Raw genomic sequence first — 23,047 nt, forward strand, 5'->3', positions numbered from 1 at the left:
CCAATTTCTGACCCAAACATAAGACCAACTAGAACATGTACCTCTCACCCACCTGACCAAATCTTGGGTGATCCAAACCCTGGAGTTAGGACTAGATCCTCTTATAGAAACATTAGTCAGATTGCCCTTATTTCTAAAATTGAACCTAAGACTATAGAAGAGGCCCTACCTGATCCAGACTGGATCATTGCTATGCAAGAAGAATTAGCTCAGTTTGATAAAAACCAAGTCTGGCAACTTGTACCTAAACCCTTAGATAAGTCAATAATAGATACCAAATGGGTATTTATAAACAAGTTGGACGATCAGAGTGAAATAATTAGAAATAAGGCTAGACTAGTGGCCAAAGGATTTAGTCAAGTTGAGGGTTTAGACTATGACGAAACCTATGCACCAGTAGCTAGGCTCGAATCCATTAGGATGTTGTTAGCCTACGCAGCCCATAAAGGGTTTAAGTTATACCAAATGGATGTAAAGTCCGCGTTCCTAAATGGGTTCATTAAGGAAGAGGTCTATGTAAATCAACCCCCAGGATTTGAGGACCTTGACTACCCTAATCATGTATTTAAACTGAAAAAGGCCTTATATGGACTTAAACAAGCTCCTAGAGCATGGTATGAACGGTTAACCAATTACTTAACATCCAAAGGCTTTAACGAAGGTCACATAGATCCGACCCTATTTGTAAAAACTATAGAAAAAGACATCTTCATAGCACAAATCTATGTTGATGATATAATTTTTGGCTCAACTAACTCTAAATTTCTAAAAGAATTCGTTAAATTAATGGAAAATGAATTTGAAATGAGTATGGTTGGGGAACTAAATTTTTTCTTAGATTTACAAATTAAACAAACGAAAGATGGAATCTATATTTACCAAACTAAATATGCTAAAGAACTAATTAAAAAATTTGGCATGGAAAACTCAAAAATCATAAATACCCTAATGACCACTAATATCAACATTGATTCTGACCCAGAAGGAAAAACAGTAGCCCCAAAATACTATAGAAGTATAATAGGAAGCCTACTCTACCTAACTGCAAGTCGACCAGATATAATATTTGCAGTTGGTATGTGCGCAAGATACCAATCTTGTGCAAAAGAATCACATCTAACATATGTTAAATGAATACTTGGGTATATTAAGGGCACCCTAAATATAGGACTTTGATACCCTAGAACTAGCACCTTTGACTTTTTTGGCTATTCTAACTCAGACTATGCTGGGTGCAAGTTAGATAGAAAAAGTACAAGTGGTAGCTGCCAAATCCTAGGTCAGTGCCTAGTAAGTTGGTCAAGCAGAAAGTAACATTGTGTTGCTCTGTCCACCACTGAAGCTGAATACATAGCCCTAGTAAGTTGGTCAAGTAGAAAGCAACATTGTGTTGCTCTGTCCATCACTGAAGCTGAATACATAGCCCTAGGAGAGTGTGCATCTCAACTTTTGTGGATGATGCATACCTTAAAAGACTATCAATTAGAATACAAAAATCTTAATTGATAATATAAGTTCAATTAATCTAACTAAAAATCTAATTCACCACTCTAGGACTAAACACATAGAGGTAAAATACCACTTTTTAAGAGATCATGTAGCTAAAGGTGAACTTGCACTCAACTATGTTGAGTCCAAATCAAATCTAGCTGACATTTTCATAAAATCCTTACCTGAACTTGAGTTCAGTACACTTAGAAGACAAATAGGAATGTGTTGGGTAGAATAGATGTTGATTTTCAAACTTATTCCTTTTAAATTGTTTTAAAAATTCTAGGAAAAATAATAATTTTAAAATCCCATTTTCTGATATTTTCAAAATATGGAATTAGCTTAGGCTTTCCCCTAGAAATTCTGTTCCCCTAGATTTAAGCCAGAGCATCTCACAAACACCTAGGTATACCTTGCTTGTGTTTGAAAAACATAGAATGGTGAGAGATGCATAGGGTACAGCCTGGACTCCAGTATGCTTATATCTGTGCATCATTATGAGTCTGGGCGTTAAATACTTTATTAACAGAAATCAGTTTAAGTCATCCAGCCTTAGTCAAAGCTAACTGCACCAAAAGACTTAACTTGACTAACTAAGTGAAAGTTGCTGCCCTCTAGGCAATCATCAAGTAGCTAAAGGTTAGACAATTGGTGAAGGAAATGGAAATATTAAGATTAAGCATGCTTGTACTTTAGGGCTCTGATACCTTATCAAAACAAATTGGATAACTTGAAATCTAATTTAACTTGACTCATGCTTGGACTTAAGGACCAACTAAATTTGAATAAAAAAACCTAAATTAAATATTTAGTTACTCCCTCTTCGTCCTAAAATTTAACAAGTTCTTACTCCTATTTTTTCAAAATTAAATTTTTCTTAAGCTAAGTACCTGTTTTAAACTGAAACTACATTTTCAAAATTCAATGTTTACAAAAGGCTTAGCTAAGTGATTCATATAGCTACTTTCAAACTTCCTCAAACTTAGCCACCTTTATAAATTTTTGCTAAGTGTTACACAAGTTTTTTTTCGAAGCCTAAATCTTTTTTCTAAAAACTTATAAATTGCTTTCAAATGACTTATTTTTGATAAATGGCAAAGGGGGAGAGTAGGGAAGGGAAATTCAAAAGTAAAAAATCTACTTCAAAAAGCAAAGCCCTATATTAAGGGGGAGCTTCACAAAGTTTAGCTTAAGTTATGCTTGTATTTGAACTTATGTACTTAAGCTTGCTCACTTACACTTTTTAAGTATCTTATGCATTTGTTTTACTTAACTTTGAATTTCGATTGCAATAATCAAAAAGAGGGAGATTGTTGGTGCGGGAAGCATCCGACGATCGAACCAAAGTTTTGATAATGGAAAAAGATTCAAAGTTAAGGTGGTTGGTGATCTAAGGGTCTGAATGAGATTGCAGGAAAGTCCTAACTGCTGTTAGGCAGGTGAAAACCCTAGGAAGTGGTAACCCTAGGTGGAGAAAAGTCCTAGCTGCGGTTAGGCAAAGGGAAAACCCTAGGAGGTAGTAACCTTAGGTCATAGGGGGTGGTAACCCTATACGGAAAGTCTTGGTGGGTCGAGTGCTTCAGGAAAAAGCCCTAGGGGGGGTAACCCTAGGTGGAAAGTCCTGGTGTCGTGAACCAGGTGAAAGACTGGACCAGCCGGGAAGCGGAAGTCCAGCAGAAAGTCCGGAAGCATCGAGCACCGAGCACTGAGCAAAAGTCCAGTTGATCTGAAGGATCACACTGGCAACAGGTAAATCTCCTGAGTGGAGTAGGTGAGGATGCGTTCCCCGTAGAGGGAACAGTAGGCGTCGGGTCGACCTAGGGTTTCCGGTTGGAAATCCGAAGTCAGACCCGGACAGTTTGATGACTGTCAAACTTCATATTTATGATATTATATGTGCTAACTTTTGTTTTGCAGGATATGTTTGTGTTTTGGATCTAACATGTCTTGCAGGTACAAAAGAACAAGGTTAAGCCTCAGATAAACAGTGTCCGAGGCGCCTCCATGGAGTTTGGAGGCGCCTCGGGTGCAAAAGATGAGCTGGCTGCGAAGTAGGCTTGGAGGCGCCTCGGGTGCAAAAGATGAGCTGGCTGCGAAGCAGGCTTGGAGGCGCCTTGAAGGAAGCTCAAGGCGCCTTGGGCTGGTGGATGAAGGCGCCTTGGAGAGCAAAGAAGGCGCCTTGAACCTGATAAGGTTTGACCAGTTCAGCCCTTATCTCAGAGTGTGACTCGGCCAGCATGGAGGCGCCTTGGATGGCTTTCAAGGCGCCTTGAACACCCTTTATAAGAGGGTATCAACCAGCAGCTCTTAACAACTCATTCCAAGCAATCCTTCTGCGACTAGCTACTAACGACACAATCCTGAAGTGCTGCGACAACCCCCCGACGACCCGGAACTCCGAATCTTCAGTTATTCATATTGTCGTCGGTATAATTTAATCATTTCTTATTGATTATTGTACTTCACTTGTAATTCTATTTGAGCTATTAGTTGTTGCCCACGGTAAGCGATCAAGGATCGCGGGCCTTCGAGTAGGAGTCGAGTGCGGCTCCGAACGAAGTAAATACCCTCGTGTTTGTGTTGTTTTTCTCTTTTATTCCGCTGCATTACTCAAGTGTTTAATCGAACGATTTACGATTCCGAACCGAGTGAAAGCCACGAGCGCTATTCACCCCCCTCTAGCGCTTCTCGATCCAACATCCTCATCTTGATCGACGACTGAGCAACCATGGTAACCAACATACCCTGTTCTATCCATCCCTGTTCCTGAAGGCCCAACTCGAAAAAAACCCTAAATCAAGTCCGTGACTGAAGCTCGGTGGCAAGCCAAAGTCCCTCTGGACTTCCTGCCGAGTGCATCGACAACCACATTAACTCTCCCCAGGTGGTAGCTAATGGTACAATCGCAATCCTTCAGGAACTCTATCCATCTCCTCTGTCGGAGATTGAGTTCCTTTTGAGTGAATAGATATTTGAGACTCTTATGGTCAATGAGAATCTCAAAGGTAATATCATACAGGTGATGCCACCAAATCTTCAAAGCAAATATAATGGCAGCCAACTCCAGATCATGAACTAGGTAGTTCTTCTCATGCTCCTTCAACTGCCGAGAAGCATAGGAGACTACCCTACCGTGTTGCATCAGAACAGCGCCCAAACCCTGTAGGGATGCGTCGGTGTAGAGTACGAATCCATCATCTCCAGAAGGCAAAACCAGGGATGGCAATGGGTCCGGGTCGGGGCGGGTTTGGCCAATCCCAGAACCCGCCCCGCCTCCCTTTGGACCCGCCCCGCCCCGCCCCATGAACCCGGCGGGGCGGGTCCGGGTTAGACCCGCTAGACCCGCTAGACCCGCCATATTTAAAATATATTTATTTCAATATTTAAATATTATAAAATAAAATTTTAATTAAAATATTAATTATTAAATATAAGAAAAAATACAATTATATTAATCAACTATATATATATATATAGGTCTGGGGCGAGTTTGGCGCGGGTCCGGTTAAACCCAGGACCCGCCCCAGACCCGCCTTAGACCCGTTTAGGCGGGTTTATTATGGGATCGGGTTTGAACCCGCCCCATTGTCATCCCTAGGCAAAACTAAAACTGGTGCCACACTAATCTCCGCTTCAGCTCCTGAAAGCTGATCTTGCAATCTTATATCTAAGTGAACTTCATGCCTTTCTTAGTCAGACGTGTTAGCGGCATAGCAATCCGGGAGAAACCCTCGACAAACCGTCTGTAATATCTAGCCAGTCCCAGAAAGTTACGGATCTCTTGAACTTATTTCAGCTGTCACCAGCTCCCAGCTGGTGATAGCCTCGATCTTCTGAGGGTCTACGGAAATACCTCAGCTAGAAACCACGTGACCGAGAAAACTGACCCCTGTGAAACAGTGTCATTTGGATAGTCGAATAAAAGCTGTTGTTGTATGCGGACTCTACCAATGGCAAATGGTCCTCCCAACTGCCTCCGAAATCTAATACACAAGATCTCAACAAGTCCTCTAGAGTCTGAATTGTCAGCTCTGACTATCTATCAGTCTGCGGATAGAAAACTGTACTGAAACGGAGCTGAGTGCCCAAGGCCTGCTGCAGACTCTGCTAGAATCGGGATGTGAACCGTGGATCTCTATCCAAAATAATACTCAAAGGAACACCATGTAATCTGATGATATCCCAGCAATACAAATCTGCCAATCGATCCAGGGAATCAGTCCTTCAGATCGCTAAGAAGTGCGCGAATTTGGTTAATCGATCAACGACTACCCAAATCGCGTCATGGCCTCGTCGTTTCCTAGGCAATCCCACCACAAAATCCATAGTGATGTAATCTCATTTCCACTCTAGAATCAGAATCCTCTGAAGTAATCCGGTAGGTCTCCGGTGCTCAGCCTTCTGTTAGAATGTATACTAAAAGTCTAGCTTTTTTATAAACATTTATTTTAAAATAAGAATCACATTGGTCAAATGTTTACATTTATATGCTAAATGTAGTTGTTTATTTAATTTATATTGAAGATAACATGGTGTGTGGTGTCACACAGAAGATCATGTTATCAGTTCCTTATAAATTATAAATAGTTGCTCACAACCAAGATGGAACGGGACAAACCATTGGAATGGTTGTAGTATAATTTGGTATTAGTTTATCTTGACTATAAAATTATACTAGTACACTCTGAATGTATTGAGCATGTCCATTTGAGGTTGTTCTTTTTATACTAACTGTAAAAAAGAACAGGACCTCTGTTATTATGGATGTGCGTACTCTTAATCATGATATAATATCAAGCACGTGTACTTAATATTTATTTCTTTAATTTATCAAAGGGTGAGATTTAGTTCGTTAAATCAATAGGCCCGATAAGTTGGGAAATGATATTATTTATATGGTGTGTTATTGATTATAGAATGAAAATGTGTCCTAGTGATCTAGGTTGATGATGTCCCCTTGAGGAGCTCATAAGGATTTTCATGTAAACCCTACAGGTAAACTTAGTCCGACAAGACAATAAGGTTGAGTGGTACTACTCTTGGAGCTAAATATTAATTAAGTGAGTTGTCAGTAACTCATTTAATTAGTGAACATTCGATATCTTAAACACAGGGAGACTAACACACTCATGATAAGAAGGAGCACATATTGTAATATGGGATTGGTGCGGTAGTGCAATAATAACTCTTTAATGGTATGAGTTATTATTGATGAACTTGAGTTGGGTGTTCGGGGCGAACACGAGAAGCTCAAGCTCATCGGCAGACCAAAACCAATTCCTCCTCTCGGTCTCTGTTGTAGCCTCTTATTTATAAAGCCTTATATCTACCCAAAGCCCAGCTTCTTAACCAAGCTTAAGGGCCGACCACATCCTTGCTTGGAGCCCAAACAAGAGGCTGACCAAGCCAAGCTTGGAGCTCAAGCTAGGGTCGGCCAAGTCTTGCTTGGTGCCCAAGCAAGGGGCCGCCCATATAAGAAGAGAAAAGGAAATAAAAGGGAGTTTTTATTTTGTTAAAAACTTTCCTTTTATTATGCTTTCCACATGGTTTTAAAAGAGAGTTTTAAATTTTAAAATCTTTCCTTTTATAGCTTTCTACAAAGGATTAAAAGAGAGATTTGAAATCGTTCCTTATTTGTAGTTATCTATAATGTTTAAAAGAAAGATTTTAATTTTAAACTTTCCTTTTTGTAATCATGATATAAAAGGAGTTTTATTTTAAATCTTTTCTTTTATAGACATCCACAAAAGGATTTAAAAGAGAAGATTTTAATTTTATAAAACATGTCTTTTATAGCTAACCACAAAAGAGATTTTAAAAGAGAGATTTTAATTTTTGTTTAAAATCTTTCCTTGTTTGGACATGATGTGGCTGACCATGTAAAGGAATAAAAGGAAGTTTTAATTTTTTGTTTTAAAACTTTCCTTTTTTGAATTCACCAAGGATTATAAAAGAGAGGGAGAGGGTGCCTCATGAAAAACAACCTAAGCCTTGCATCCTCTCTATTGTGGCCGAAACTCCACTCCTCTATTCCCTTGGTGGCCGACCCTCTTCCTTCTTTCTTCTCCTTTTGTTTTCTTTATTGGAGGCCGACGGCATCAAGCTTGGTTTTCTCTTGGTGGCCGGTTGCTTGAAGGAGAAGAAAAAGAGAAGGAAGCTCTCTTGTCTAGCATCCCTTGGAGGTTAGTTGGTGGCCGAAACTTGGAAGCAAAGAAAGAGGCTTGGGTGGATTTCATCTAGGTAGATCGTCGGCCACACGACGTCCAAGAGGAGGAGAGGAATACAACAGAAGATCAAAAGGTCTATAAGCTACTAAGAAAGGTATAACTAGTTATTTGTTTTCGCATCATAACTAGTTCATCTTCTCTATATAGATCTTATAAAACCAAACACAAGAGGCTATCGATTTTAGGCTATCATTTTTGTTATCAATTTTGTGTTTCGATTTCATGTTTTGATATTGTGCTTTTATTGAGGTCTCTGTAGTTAAACCTAGTTTACTGCAAGAAGTTAAATATTCATTTTCTTTGAAAGGCTTTGTCTAGGAAGTGGTGGATGATCCCATACCCAAGAAGGCCTAGTGCCTCATCATGTTTAACTTGGAAGTCGATCTTTGAAATAGATATTTAATTAACTTCTATAATATGGTTTAATTTATAAAGAACACATCGGTTAAACTTGAAGTAAAAATGTTAAGTATCGTTTCCAATCCAAGTTTAACTTCTGAAGGACAATTTGGATTAATAATGTTAAGCATCGTTTATAATCCAAATTTAGCTTTAGTAGAGCACATGGGTAGCTAGGATAGTTCTATGCTTGTGTAAATTTTTATACAAGGGAACTAGAACGATATTCCGAGTAGCAACCAACACCTTCACTTGCTGACAGACTAGACATCTAGCTACAAATTCCGCGATGTCTTTCTTCATGTCATTCCACCAATAAGAACACCTCAAATCTTGATACATGCGGGTCCCGCTTGGGTGGATAGCAAATCGAGAGCGATGAACCTTCTGAAGTAGCTCCTGCAAGACCGGATGAGACTGAGGTATGCATAATCTGCCTCGAAAATATATAATACCTTCCTTATCTCGTGTGAACTCGGTCTGCTACTCAAAAGATATCTGGCTGTCAATGGACTATAAGTGCTGATCACCGGCTTGGACCTCTCGGATCCTCGTCCTGATCGACGACTGAGCAACCATGGTAACCAACATACCCTGCTCTGTCTGCCCCTACTCCTGAAGGCCCAACTCGGAAAAACCTTAAATCAAGTCCGTGACTGAAGCTCGATGGCAAGCCAAAGTCCCTCTGGACTTTCTACTGAGTGTATCGGCAACCACATTAGCTCTCCCCGGATGGTAGCTAATGGTACAATCATAATTCTTCAAGAAATCCATCCATCTCCTCTGTCAGAGATTGAGTTCCTTCTGAGTGAACAGATATTTGAGACTCTTATGGTCGGTGAGAATCTCAAAGGTAATACCGTACAAGTGATGCCACCAAATCTTCAAACCAAATATAATGGCGGCCAACTCCAGATCATGAACTGGGTAGTTCTTCTCATGCTCCTTCAACTGACAAGAAGCATAGGAGATTACTCTACCGTGCTGCATCAAAACAGCGCCCAAACCCTGTAGAGATGCGTCGGTGTAAAGTACGAAGTCGTCCTCTCTGGAGGGTAAAACCAGAGCTGGAGCCGACACTAATATCCGCTTTAGCTCCTAGAAGCTGGTCTCGCAGGCCTTGGACCACGTGAACTTCACGCCTTTCCTGGTCAGGCATGTTAGTGGCATAGCAATACGCAAGAAACCCTCGACGAACCGTCTGTAATATCCTGCCAATCCCAAGAAACTGTGGATCTCCTGTACTGATTTCGGTTGCTCCCAGCTGGTGACAACCTCAATCTTCTGAGGGTCTATTGAAATATCTCGACTAGAGACCACGTGACCCAGAAAACTGATTGAAGATAGCCAGAAGGCACACTTGCTGAACTTCGCATATAGCTGATGTTGTCGAAGAGTCGCCAAGACTGTGTGAAGGTGCTGCGCATGTTCCTCCTCGGAACGCGAATAGACCAATATGTCATCGATGAAAATGATAACAAACTGATCAAGATACTCCAGAAAGACGTTGTTCATCAAATCCATAAATACCGCTAAACCCAAATGGCATTACCAAAAACTCATAATGGTCGTATCTGGTATAGAATGTTGTCTTCTAAATATCAGATTCTTTGACTCTCAGCTGATGATATCCGGACTGTAGATCAATCTTAGAATACACTGATGTACCTCTGAGCTGATCAAATAAATCCTTGATCCGAGGTAAGGGGTACTTATTTCTGACAATCTCTACATTCAGCTGTCTATAATCTATACACAAGCTCAGAGTACCATCTTTTTTTCTTGACAAATAATATCGGAGAACCCCACGGTGAAGCACTAGGGCATATAAATTCCCTGTCTAAAAGCTCTTGGAGTTGAACCTTCAATTCGTTCAACTCTTTTGGTGTCATATGGTAAGGAGCTTTCGATGTCGGCGCGGTTCCCAGAATCATCTCAATAGCAAACTCCACTTGCCTTCTGGGAGGCAAACCTGGTCATCTAGAAATACATCTGGATACTCTCAGACTACTGGAACGTAAGAGAGTTGAGAACTACTACCGTCTTCAGTATTAATCAAAGATAATAGAAAACTCTGACAGCCATGTGACAGTAGCTTCTAAGCCTGAATCGCTGAAATGATCGATATGTCATCGCCCCTGATGCCAGTGAAATCCCACGAGGGTTGGTTCGGAGGTCGGAATGTGACCACCCTCGTCTGGCAATCAACCGTGACATTATATGCATACAGCCAATCCATGCCAAGGATAATATCGAACTCGACTATTTCCAGCACTAATAAATCAACCATGAGCATCATGCTGCCAAAATCTAACGACCAACCTCTGACCTCATGAGTGACGTCTAATGTCTCACCGGACGGTAGGGAGACGGTCAGTCGCTGCGGTCTGAGAGTAGGTAGTCTACCTATGCCCCTCATGAAAGCACGAGAAATAAAAGAATGCAAGCTACCAGTATCTATCAGCATATCAGTGGATAATGCGTAAAGTAAAACCATACCGCGGAAAACGGATCTGTCGGGCCGCTGTACATCCTCTCTGGTAACCGCGTGTATACATCCAGTCTCTGGTGGTGGTGGAGGTGGTAGTGCTGCTAAAGGCTGCTGCACCTGAGTCTGAGCCTGCCACTGTGATGGTGCCGGGTACTGAGCCAGAGACAAATATATGGGCTACGACTAATACTGGACCGGCGGCTGGGGCTGTGACTGGTACTGGACGAGTGGCTGTTGCGGCTGATACTGGACTAGGGACTGAGGCAGCAACTGATACTGAAGTCCCACAACAGAACTCTGTGGTACCATAAAGGCACTGGAGTGCTCCTATCCATGCATGCTATATGCAGCTGCTACCGGGGGAGCTGTCCTCTGTTGGCTATGTGAAGATTGGGCACTCCGCCCTCCTCGATAAGTCCCTGTCTGATTGGGCTATCCTCCATTACCAGACACTCCGGAAGCCATATGCTGAGCCTTCAGCGAACAATCTCGGCTCAGGTGCCCGGACAGTTTGCAATAATAACAAACCGACTGTCCCAGGGAGCAGGCTGTGGTGAGGTGGTCTCTGGACCCACATCTGGTGCAATGAGTGTCATTGGCGAGCTATTTCCGGTTCTGATGAGAAGATCGAGAACGTCCTGATGAAGATCGCCCTGACTTCTGAGGCTACCCCGAAGCCCCAGAAGTACTCTGACCTGGCCGACTGCGACCACTCTGCTGCTGTCCGGTAGCTTGTGGCTGCTGAATCTGTCCTGATGTCTAACCCATCTGCTTCTTTTTCCTGTCTAGAAACGCTCTTTGCTGAGCTGAGTCAATCATGAGGGCTTTGTCCAACGTCTTTAAATAGGATGAACTCCCAAAATCGGCAAGCTTTACTTGCAGATGTCCATCCAGTCCCTAGATAAATTGAAGCATGCGGGATTTGTCCTCAGCAACTAATCCTGGACAAAACCTGGCCAACTGATTAAACTCAGCATTGTACTCTGTCACCGTGCGGTTGTTCTGCCGCAGACTCAAAAAATCCTACCGATGAGTCATCTGATATGCTCGTGGGCAATACCGGCTCTCAAAAGCTCTCTGAAACTCGCCCAAGTAATATTCTGCTCGCCTATAATGGAACGTTGTGTATCCCACCAGATATCAGCCTCGTCTTGTAGATGGAAAACATCCAGCTCTGCTTTCTCCCATTCGGAGCAAGCCATGTAGAAGAAGGTCCACTCCAAAGTCTCTATCCAGGACTGGGCCACACTCGGATCGGTCTCTCCGCGAAACACTGTGAATCGACTTTTCATCAACTCTGCCAAAGCTGGGAGCCGAGCTCGTGCCGCAACTATATCAGTGAGGTGAGTAGGGATGGCTGCAGGAACTGGCGGAACCACTGGAGTTGGTACTACAGGTGATACCCCTGGATAGGCCGGGGGAGGCATCCCCAGTGCTGCTGCATAGGCTGGGGCAGGTGCCACTAGTGGCACTGCAGGGTCAACATAGGTGGGCGCGGCTGGAGGTACGGTGGGTGGTGGTACCGGAGGTGGAGCAACTGCTGCTGCTGGTGCGGGTGTCGGGTGTGCAGTAGGCATCGGTGGCGGTGGTGTCGGGTACGCCGTGGGCTCGACCGGAGTAGGTGTCGGGTATGCCGATGGTACCGCTAGTGGTACCGTAAATACTGTAGGGGTGGGTATAACGGGTGCAACCGAGGTAGGTACCTTTAAAGGAGTCATCGGGGTCGGGGAGCCCGATGCGATCGTATCACCGTAAAGAGTCTATCCCTGACCGACAGACTCAACTCCCGTAAATGTCTATGGTGACTCTACTGCCAAGGACTCCAACATCCTCTTACGTGGTCGTCCTGCACCACGTCTCAGCACGGGAGCAGATGCACCTCGCCTCATATCTGTTAAATTATGACGCAGATATTACTTCCAGTATCACACTATAAAATTAAACATCATACCTATATGTCGTCTGGAGATGTTCCGTCGCTGTCCAGTCCCCCTTTTTGACCTGGGAAATTCCGAAACGAGAAAAATCGACGAAAATCCATATAAATCTGAAACATGAACATAATGGAAATCCGTACAAATCCGGAAGTACCAGTTTGACTCGCAAACTTGGCTTTGATACCAAATATATTTGTCATGCCCCAAGTTATCTCTGCCAGAAGAAATTTCGGCAGCATCTCCTCTGTATGGGTGACAATATAAAACTTCCTACAATGCCCTCAGGGCCACATATATCTCGGCCAACACGGATGGAACAATAACAATATATATTAAGCAAGCACCCACGCAATTTAATAGTAAAAACCCAAACATAAGCAACGATAAGGAAAACATCTCAAATATCCTACTCAACTACACCAATAAAACTCAAATTTGATATCCTACTCAACTACACCCATAAAACTTAAATTACCAGTATACATCCAAACGAAAACCCCTCGATAATAAAGGATCATACAAGATCTGAGTGCCAAAAGGTACAAGTCTGAAAACGTAGACGATAACATAATAAAAAAAAACTAAAGAGAAGATCCAAAACAGAAATCCTTGCAACCTGAAGGGGGAAAGTAGTGACTGGAACTCCTCCGGACAGCCTCAACCTGAAATGGTAATAACGAGGGATGAGTCCAACACTCAGCGGATACTTAGTTGACATGCATAGTAAATAATAACCAGCATTAATAAATATGCGTATAGTCTCCAGAAGTAATGAAATAATGCAAAACTGAAGATAAGGGAGAAGCTGTACTCACCAGGACCTCCTATCAGGATAATAAGGTCGTTAGACCAAAAATACATGTCCCTGTATGCATGTCAATCATATGCATCCATCCAATATGCAGCAAACAAAGTGCAGCAAACACAAGCAATAAATGCATTATGCATATGATGCCAATGACATGTCCTGGTCACTCCTGACGCCAGTCAGCCATCTCACACACGATAGTGAGACCGAGTGGGTAGGGTTGTGACAACCGTGCACTCTGCCTTCACTGCTCCTGATGAGTGACCGAGTGGACAGGATGCTGTTAGAGTACACCTATCCTCCTACCCCAAATCATAAGTGGGGGAGCACAATGCTCTCATCTTCCTGAGACAATCTGGAGGAGGGATCCCTACCGGCTACCACGCTGCGTCATACTACCCATGAGTGGACCAACGGAGCCAAATAGAGCAACCTGCTACAACATACCCTGCCTGAATAAAAATCGCTAACACGAGTGGTTGTGTGTGCAGATCCATGTAACTGACGATATGCTCAACAATAATGGAGTCGACTATCGCACAACATACAATCATGCGAGATGGTGCATGACACTAAACATACAAATCATGACCATATCTACCTCCATTAAACATGTACCAAAAATAAATGAATCAAATAAACAAATCTAAGTACACAGGTCAGATATGGTAAATGACTAGTCCGGTATATCACATGGCATGGTATGTCACTACCTCTATAACATAAATAATAAACAGGGGCATGAATGCTAAACAAGTAACAAACAAAATATGCTCGGAAACAAATAGTGACATACTGATACAGATATAAACATAATTATTACTATTTGTTAAAATCTACTAAGCATATCAACATGACATTATCTAAAAGATAAGTCAAGGTACCCGCCTCCAATAAGAGGATTGTATCCGAAATAGATCCCTCGTCGAGACACCGTCTCGAATCAAAGTCTTGTAATATCAAACATATAATTTTAGCTAATTTCGATATGTATCCAGTAGCTAAATCAAATTCCTATTAAACTAAGAACCCTTATCCACATCACACTATTATCATCCTTTATAGAAATGCAATAACAACGAGACTCACCCAAATCCGGATGATCTGTCGGTGATCCACAGCCGGAGACAACTTGCTGCCAGTAGACCTGACTGGAGCAAGGTTGGAGCTGTGGATTTCTAAAACAATTTACCCTAAAGAACATCAATACATCCACAGCTAAGCATTAGATCCAATTACTAATGCATATCCACTAAACCAACTACTTACCCACACTCCATATTTGTTAACAACATAATTTAAGCCAATACTCACATAATCTTTAAGGCGATCGCTCATAATCTTTAAGGCGATCGCTAGTGTCCCAGAACCGGAGATGGTGCACAACAGGTGATAATAACTGATGCTTTGAATCGATGGAGAACAGTAGCACCGAAGCTGAGAAGACAAATCAAACTCACATCAATACCACATCTGAACATTCACTTTGTAGTCTCACAGCCCATGAAGTTGCTGGCAAAACTCTGGCGGAGTCACTGACCTGAGTGTGATCGCTGACAGCAAGAAATGGGCAATCCGTCCTACTCGAGAGATCGGCAACAGATCTGCGCCTTAACGATCGAAGTGGTCGGAGATGGGCAGATCGAATCTAGTTCACCAGTGAAGAAACTAGGGCTCGGCCTCGGGTGGCAGCGACGGCGATCATGGATTGGGAATTAGGGCACCAGCGTCGCAGGATCGGGAGAAAGGTCGATTGTACATCGTGTGGAAGAAGGGAGGCGACACTACTTCTTCGGGCTCACGAGGGCATCACCGGTCGAGAAGAACTGCTCCGGCGATGAAGAGAAAGGGAAGAGGAAGGAGACGAGAATCAGGGCAGAGGCTCTGACTTGCCTTGGTCGATTACATTTGTACACGGGGTAGAAGAGGAAACGGCGCGAGGGTGGGCGGTGACGTCGGGTGGAGGAGACGAAGGGGTGAAGAAGAGAAGAGAGGAGAAAAATTGGGCGAGTTCGGCAACGGGAGAAGGAAGAAAAGAGAAATAGGGCACGCGGGAGAAAAAGAAAATAAAGAAAAAGAAAAACAAATGAAAAATCAAATTTTTCCTCGTTTAAATGGGATAGCCTAAGCAAACTTTCCCGTGACCTAATATTTATCCCCGTAACCTAAGTCATACGTGGTCCGAAAAATTTCTAGAAAATTTCTAAAAAGTCCAGAAAATTTCCTTATGATTATTCGTCATTTTTCGGTATTTTACATAAGTACTCGGAACTCTTTCAAATGTCCCAATCAGAGATATAAATATAATCCTCAGTTAAATATAATACTTATAAACGTTAATTCAGTGATTTAAATCTATAAAAGATTTTTCCATCCGAAGGAGAATTATTACAAACTAAGTAAAATCTCTACCAAATAAAATCTCTATGTTTTTTTTCTTATTAATTTGCTTTCTATTTCCGTTTTTACAAGAATTGATGTTGATAAAATTATAAATTGAGAAAGATGTTTATTTTTTAAATTTAGACTATTCATCTCTCTTTAGTCATCACAAGCGACCAATAACTTTAGCCATCCGTAAGGGACCAATAACTTGATGAAGAGAGGTCAGATTATTTATCTCAGGATTAATGATAAGATTTAGATATCTAATAATGAAATACAATAGTACTAGAAGTAATGTATACTATGATAATAATAATAATTAGTCAGAGCTGCTACACCAACTAAAAAAAATATTCTCGGATAAAATATATCAACAGCTCAAATGATAATTTTTTATAAAAGAGGCTGATGGTTTATTAAATAGTGCTTTGATTTTTATCTATATATATATAAAAGGCTTATTTAAACTCTATATAAATATTTAAAAATAATTCACGTGTTTGACGCAACAGCGCTATCCCAATCACCACGTATCACTGCAATGAAAAATCATAGCAATAGCTATGGTGATTTTAAGAAAATAAATTAAAAAATAATTAGACTAAATTCATTTTTACCACTAAATCCTCCTTTTATTATTATTTCTTTTCTCATTAATTTTCTTTCACGGAGAATGAACATTGTAGAAGAAAGAAAATAATAATATACAACTTGTCATTACAAAATTAGAGATATATCTCTTCTTTCATACTTTAATTCAATTTTTTTACCAAAACAATTCTCAGCATATGAAATCTTTTATTTTTGCTTTTATTTAACGTTTTAAAATTTGTTTATTGCGTCTTTATTATATGTAGTCAATGGATGGAAGCGACCGCAACCGAAACTAATAGAATTTTTAAATTTTTATGTTGATTGCTTTTGCTTTTTTTTCTTTAAAGTAAGAAATTGACTAACTTTTGTACCTTTGTTTCTCTGTGGTCATTGTCGCGGGGCCGAAGAATAAATGTGAAAATAAAGAGAAAAAATAAATCAAAATTAAGAGAAAAATAAAATATCCCTTTGGTTATCTATATATAGTTAGATTTTAATTTTAGAACTCTTAAAAAAAAGATAAAAATTTATATTTGTAGGAAATACCTCATCATTTTTTTTAAATTTATATTTGTGGTATGCGTACATTAACTAAATCATTTTCATGTTAACCTATTTAATTATTAGTAGATTAAAAATTTTTACCCATATAAATTTTTATCTATTTTTAAAAGACAGATTTTCTTATCAAAATAGATTAAAAAATAAACCATTTATAATTACGATGGAATCCTTTTAAATTTAGTATCTCTCCTTAGTTATAATTTAAAGCTATACGATTTATTTTGACCTAAATTATAATTTAAAAATAATATTTTAAAAGAGATGATAGTCAATTATGATTAAATTATGATCAACTACTTCGTCTTCTGATTAATTTTTCATGACTATTGATTTGAACTCACCTCATCTGTCACATGCTTGCTCAGGATGCTATGATTTACTTTTCTTATGACGGCCTTAGATCGGATGCGACGAAAATACTGAGGACGAATAATTTCACTTTTTGCCACATGACTATCGATCTGGCCTCGTTTTTAAAGACAAATTAAAATTTTCACGGAATGCCATGCAAACGCAGTCATACTACGTTACGTACGTGCTCACATCGCCTTGTTTAGCTTTATTTATAACGTACATGCATATAAACGTATTTAAAACCTATGCGTTACAGATACTTCTCGCCGGCGGCGGAGGGGTAAGTGGGATCGGCACCGACGGGGCGATGGTGGTGCTCGCCGACGAGGGGCACATGAGTGGTGCCGCGGTCGGCGGCTGACTGGTCCCGGTGCTCAGCCTTCTTCTCGTGGTACTCCGCCTTGGCCGCCTTCTCCCGCGCCTCGCCGCGCTCTTCTGCCGCCGCTCGGCCCTCGGGCGTGCGGGCCGTGGCGGACTCCGCCTTGCCCTCGGCCTTGCCGGCGAACCCCTTCACCTTCTCCTTGGCCGCGCTGGCCGCATCCTGCACCTTCTCCTTCGCGGATTGCATCGATCGCCACTCGAACTCTACGCTCCAAAATTCTTAACCGAGCGATGGATTGCCGGAATCCGTTTCGGGATTTAATTTATAGAGGATCTGGTGGCTGAGGCAGGGATGGATAAGGGCACAGCAAGGGCACTACGTGGCGAGCATGCAGATCTAGTCGACGCCTGCTCTTTCCACGTTATAGCTATTTGTTAATATAAGATTCTTTTACGATTTTCTTTCCAATTTATCCAACATGTTCACTTATTTCTTGGATCTTTGGTAATGCTTGTATGGTGTTTTCTCTTATCTGTAATCTGTTCTCATGTCACGCCCATTTCTAACCTCTGATTACGTCCAGATCGACAAGACAACTGTCTACCATCTACATTGTCGGAAAAAGTTGTATGCCTCCGAGAACCTTTTTAGTAAAAAAGTGGATGCCGCTGGTCTAGATGATCATGATCCTCCTAATTCGTTCCCAACAAACACCTATTTAAACATCAACCATAGAACACAAGTTAACAACCATATGAGACATCTGATGGTGATAAATGAGTTACATCAGACAAATAAACCAAATTATACTGATCCAATTGGATTTTTAATTTGGTTTTAGAGCTTGGAGATTATTTTTCATAAGTTCAATCAAACCTGATGGATTGGATTTATAGCGTGAGGGTGCATCTGTTGGACCAACATATATAACTCATAGTTACTCAGTATATAAACTCTATGAAGATTCCTTGTACCATAATGTTTATTAATGTTCCGGTATGAGAATGAGGGATGGATCAACTTCTTGACTTTGTGATGAATCAGCAGCAACTTTTCTGTCAAGCAAGCCTTAGTGGATTGGGTTTTTAATGAATTCTCAACCAATGATTCAGCATACAACGAGGGTATAAGGCTCCAAAAGATCACTCAACTGGTGTGCCACTTGACCCAGAAAATTAGAACCTAAAAATGAAGAAGAAGGCTAAAGTTGACTCAAAGGCACTAAACATCCTCCAATGTGGGTTGATAAAGGAAGAACTCAATTGGGTCAGACTGTTTGAAAATTTGAAAGAACTCTGGGACAAGTTGGTTAAGTTACACAAAGGCACAAATGACACTAAGGTAATGAAGCGTGATTTATTATTAAACAATTTACTTAACATGAAAATGTAGGATAGAGAAATAGTAGCCCAACGACACGCAAGGATCGAAAATATCCTCAACGAGCTTCATCTGATCGGTCACCAGTTGAAAAACAAGGACCTATTAAAGTATATTCTTAACTCATTTTCTCGAAATCCACTGTAAGCATCTATAGTAGGTGCCTATAAAGTTTTGAGAAATGCACTGTAAGCACTGTAAACTTGTTTATGCATGAATCTCAAAGTGTTTCTAAAAAAGGACAGATAATAAAAATAATCTAACACTTTTTCCAAAATAAACCCACAATTTCTGAAATGTCAAAGAGGAAACTTCACATGTACAGCTTATATGTAGAATATTCTTTTTCCTCCGTGGCACAAGATGCCAAAAAGATAATATAAGGTCGTTGGGTTGATGGGCCCATGATATCTTTAGATGATAATCTGACCGAGACCTCAGAGTGTTCTGATCGGTTATCACTCAAAGGTATCGCCCGCTCAGATAACAGAACTGCAAGTGGAGACTCGGCCTTCACTCAACGTCTTCGTTGAGTCAGAAAGCTTAAACAAACTGAGTGCCCAGTTGGTCCGATCGAACATATGGTCCGATCGGCTAGACCACTCTGTTGAGATGATTCACTGTGCTATTTCTGAATCAGGGATAAGGTTGGCTCGACGAAATGCTGACTTGGCTCGAAGCTTCATGAATGTCATTTGGATGAGCGTCCGACCGAACCCTCAGTCCGATCGTCTTGATGGCCCAGTCGGCTATCTCTCGACCGAAGTCATCATCTACACTGGCTTTAAAGGTTAACCCTTCCTTGACTTTGACCACCCTGTCATCCGATCCTCTTGACTTTGATCCAACTCAGAGGCCACAGCTCAATTGCCACATCACAATGTAATAATTAATCGAATTGTTTCTAAGCAAGCAACTGGAGCAAAACTTCATTATAATCAATACCTACTTGCTGACTAAATTTTCTTGCAACAAAATGAGCTTTGTATTTTTGCACTTCCCCTTTTGTATTCTTCTTTATTTTGCAGATCCATTTCACACTAATAGTTTACTTTTCTTTGGAAAGAGTTGTGAATTCCCATGTATTATTCTTATGAATTGCATTTATTTATGCATCCATTGCTAGTCTCCATTATTCATTTTTCACTATTACTTCAAAGGCTAAGATACTTTTTCAACAAATTTAATATCTCAACTTATCACCACTTTGTCATTGCTTAGGTTGTATAACTTGTAGCCTTTAGAATGTAAATCATATCCAATAGAGACATATTTAGCACTTCGATCACCAAGCTCAGACCTCTCTTATTGCAGTACTTGAGCCTATGCAATGCTTCCAAAAACTCGCAAATGTTTGATGTTAGGCTTTCTTCCATTCCATGCTTCTTGAGGAGTTTGATCTTTGATGTTCAATGTTGGAGAGCGATTAGACAAGTAGATTGCATAATAAATAGCTTCGGTCCAAAACTCCTTTGGAATATTTTTGGCCTTTAGCATGCATCTTTCCATATTTTTGGCCTTTAGCATGCATCTTGTCATGTTAAGAATGGTTTTATTCTTCCTCTTAGCTACTCTATTTTGTTATAGTGATCTACAAACTATTAAAAGACGCTGAATTCCAGAAGTTTCACAAAAGTCATTGAACTCCTAAGAAGTAAATTCACCTTCTCGATCAGACCTCGAAGCTCTGATATTATATCTACTCACTTTTTCTACAAGAGTCTGTTAGGACCTGTGTGGCCGACAAGAGAGGAGGGGTGAATTGTCTATAAATTACAAATGGACCTTTCTCAATCTTTCAAACAAGATTAGTAGCATAATTAACTTAAAGTAGTTTAACAACTAATAAAATAAAAAGGCACAAAAAGTTACTTGGTTACAACCTAGGTGATTGTTAATCAAGGTAAAAGAAAACACTAAAAGATCTCCTTCAGTGAAGGCGAAGAAGTCTCTTACACTCTTTGAATGCTTAGAAAGTTAGTAGGAAATGAATACTTGAGTTGTTGTCTATTTCCTAGGTCCAGGGGTCTTTTTATAGTCCCTGAAAAATCTTATCCGAGGCTGAAAAGCACATCCGACAAGGTGGAAGGCATCTCCAGCGAGGCAAGTGAAGATAAGATTTTATCTTAGCTAACGGTTAGTTTTGCCAAGTCTATGGCGGCTTCAAAGGGTTGAAGGCGCCTTCCATGGGTGGTTGAAGATGTTGGTGCAACCTTAGGTCAAGGTTAACCTGGTTGACCAGACTCGAGTTGACTTGACTCGAGTTGTGTTTTGATATTTGACGAGTTATGTTTGACAATGTTTGTACCTTGATGTTTTACAAGGATATAAGCTTGGGAGATCGTGGGTGCAACCCGTGGTCAAGGTTGACCTGGTTGACCCGAGGTGAGTTGACCTGACTCGGAAAAGTCCAAGCAGGGAGCTTGGCACGGGAAATGTCCAAGCAGGGAGCTTGGCACGGGAAAAGTCCAAGTATGGAGACTTGGCACGGAGAAGTCCAAGTATGGAAGCTTGGCAAATGGGAAGTCGGAGAGGGCTCGGTAGCTCGTTCTCCGGACTGTGGTCAGAGAGGGCTCGGGAGCTCGTTCTCTAGACCGGATGGAAGTCAGAGAGGGCTCGGTAGCTCGTTCTCCGGACTGTAGTCAGAGAGGGCTCGGTAGCTTATTCTCTGGACCGGATGTGGAAAGTCCTGGTGAGTGAAGTCAGGCAGTGGAAAAGTCCTGGTGAGTGAAGTCAGGCAGTTGGAAAGTCCTGGTGAGTGAAGCCGGGCAGATTGGAAATCCTGGTGAGTGAAGCCAGGTGAAAACCCTAGTGAGTGAAGTTAGGTGAAAGTCCTGGTGAGTGAAGCCGGCAAGGAAAAATCCAGATGGATCAAGGGTGATCGGGCATCTGGTGTTGAGAAGGTCAAGTAGGTCAAGGGAGTGACCGGATACTTGACACGAAGAGAAAAGTCCAAGTGGGTCAAAGGGATTGACCGGACACTTGGTGGGGAGTCTTAGCAGGTCAAGGGAGTGACCGGATGCTAAGCATGATGTACCAACAGGTCAAGGTTGACCGGATGTTGGTTTGGAAGGTTTGGGACTTGGTTTGGGCAAAAACCAAGCTCTGGATCGATCTGGGGACCGATCCAGTGATACGGCTGATCGGTCTGGTGACCGATCAGTAATCAAACAGAATGCTTCTGTGGATTATCTGATCGGTCTGAAGACCGATCAGGAAGCAAACAGAAGAGAAGAAGGAGAAAGGCTGATCGGTCCAAGGGACCGATCAGACTCCTCCTGGACCGATCAGGACATAGCCTGATCGGTCCAGGCTTAGCCTGATCGGTCCCCAAGACCGATCAGGGACAGTGTGGACCGATCAGGTTGGAGCCTGATCGGTCCAGGACTAGCCGTTGTGAGTGACAACGGCTAGATCTTCTGTCTTCTGTTCTTCGCAGGTTATAAAAGGAGTTCAAGGGCTTGTGTCTACGGCTCTTTCTACTTCTTCCTCCTCAAGCTGCTGTTCTTCTGAAAGCTGTGCTTAAGCTTTGCTGAGCTCCGAAGCTTCGGGGGAGCTTCTTTGACTGAGTTGCTTGTTGGCATTTGTCCGTGAAGTTGGTGCTTCATCCGGGACTTCAGTCGACGAGAAGGCAAGCGAGTATTTGTACATTCATTGTGTATTTTGTTCTTGCTCTTCTTTGTATCTCCTATATTGCTTTTGCAAAACATTGTGGCGAGGTTTCTCCACCCAGAAGGAGTGTTACATTAGCCGGTTTTCCGGGGACTCATCCACCGACGGATTGATAGGCTTCGTCCACCTTACGGACACGCCGAGGAGTAGGAGTTTCATCTCCGAACCTCGTTACATCGACGAGTTTGAGGTTTGCTATTCTCCGCTTTCGTTTCTATTTAGTTATTTCCGCTGCACTAACCCTAATAGTAGGAAGAAACGAAGAATTTGGGGCGTCTATTCACACCCCCCCTCTCTAGCCGCGATCATCGATCCTAACAGAAGATACCTTCAACCCTATTGAAGACGTCTTCCCACAGAAAGGCGTGGAGGTGCCTCCAACCACATTGAGGGCGCCTCCAATAGTTTCGCAGCTCTCGTTGG

At 41.6% G+C, this 23,047-nt stretch overlaps 2 protein-coding genes across 2 annotated transcripts; both read right to left on the bottom strand.

Moving 5' to 3' along the window:
• Positions 1–11,367: 11,367 nt before the first annotated feature.
• LOC121991148 (vegetative cell wall protein gp1-like) lies at positions 11,368–12,326 on the bottom strand. Its single transcript, XM_042545168.1, has 2 exons — positions 11,883–12,326; positions 11,368–11,505 (listed from the first exon to the last, which is right to left on the bottom strand). The coding sequence occupies exons 1-2, from the start codon at positions 12,324–12,326 to the stop codon at positions 11,368–11,370; spliced, it is 582 nt and encodes a 193-aa protein (XP_042401102.1).
• Positions 12,327–17,437: 5,111 nt separating this feature from the next.
• Positions 17,438–17,854, bottom strand: LOC121990329 (late embryogenesis abundant protein 18-like). Its single transcript, XM_042544484.1, has one exon. It carries the CDS (start codon positions 17,816–17,818, stop codon positions 17,501–17,503), a length of 318 nt encoding a protein of 105 aa, XP_042400418.1. The 5' UTR covers positions 17,819–17,854; the 3' UTR covers positions 17,438–17,500.
• Positions 17,855–23,047: the final 5,193 nt, after the last annotated feature.

Source organism: Zingiber officinale, chromosome 6B (genome assembly GCF_018446385.1).
Source record: "Zingiber officinale cultivar Zhangliang chromosome 6B, Zo_v1.1, whole genome shotgun sequence".
In the NCBI taxonomy this organism is placed as follows: Eukaryota; Viridiplantae; Streptophyta; class Magnoliopsida; order Zingiberales; family Zingiberaceae; genus Zingiber; species Zingiber officinale.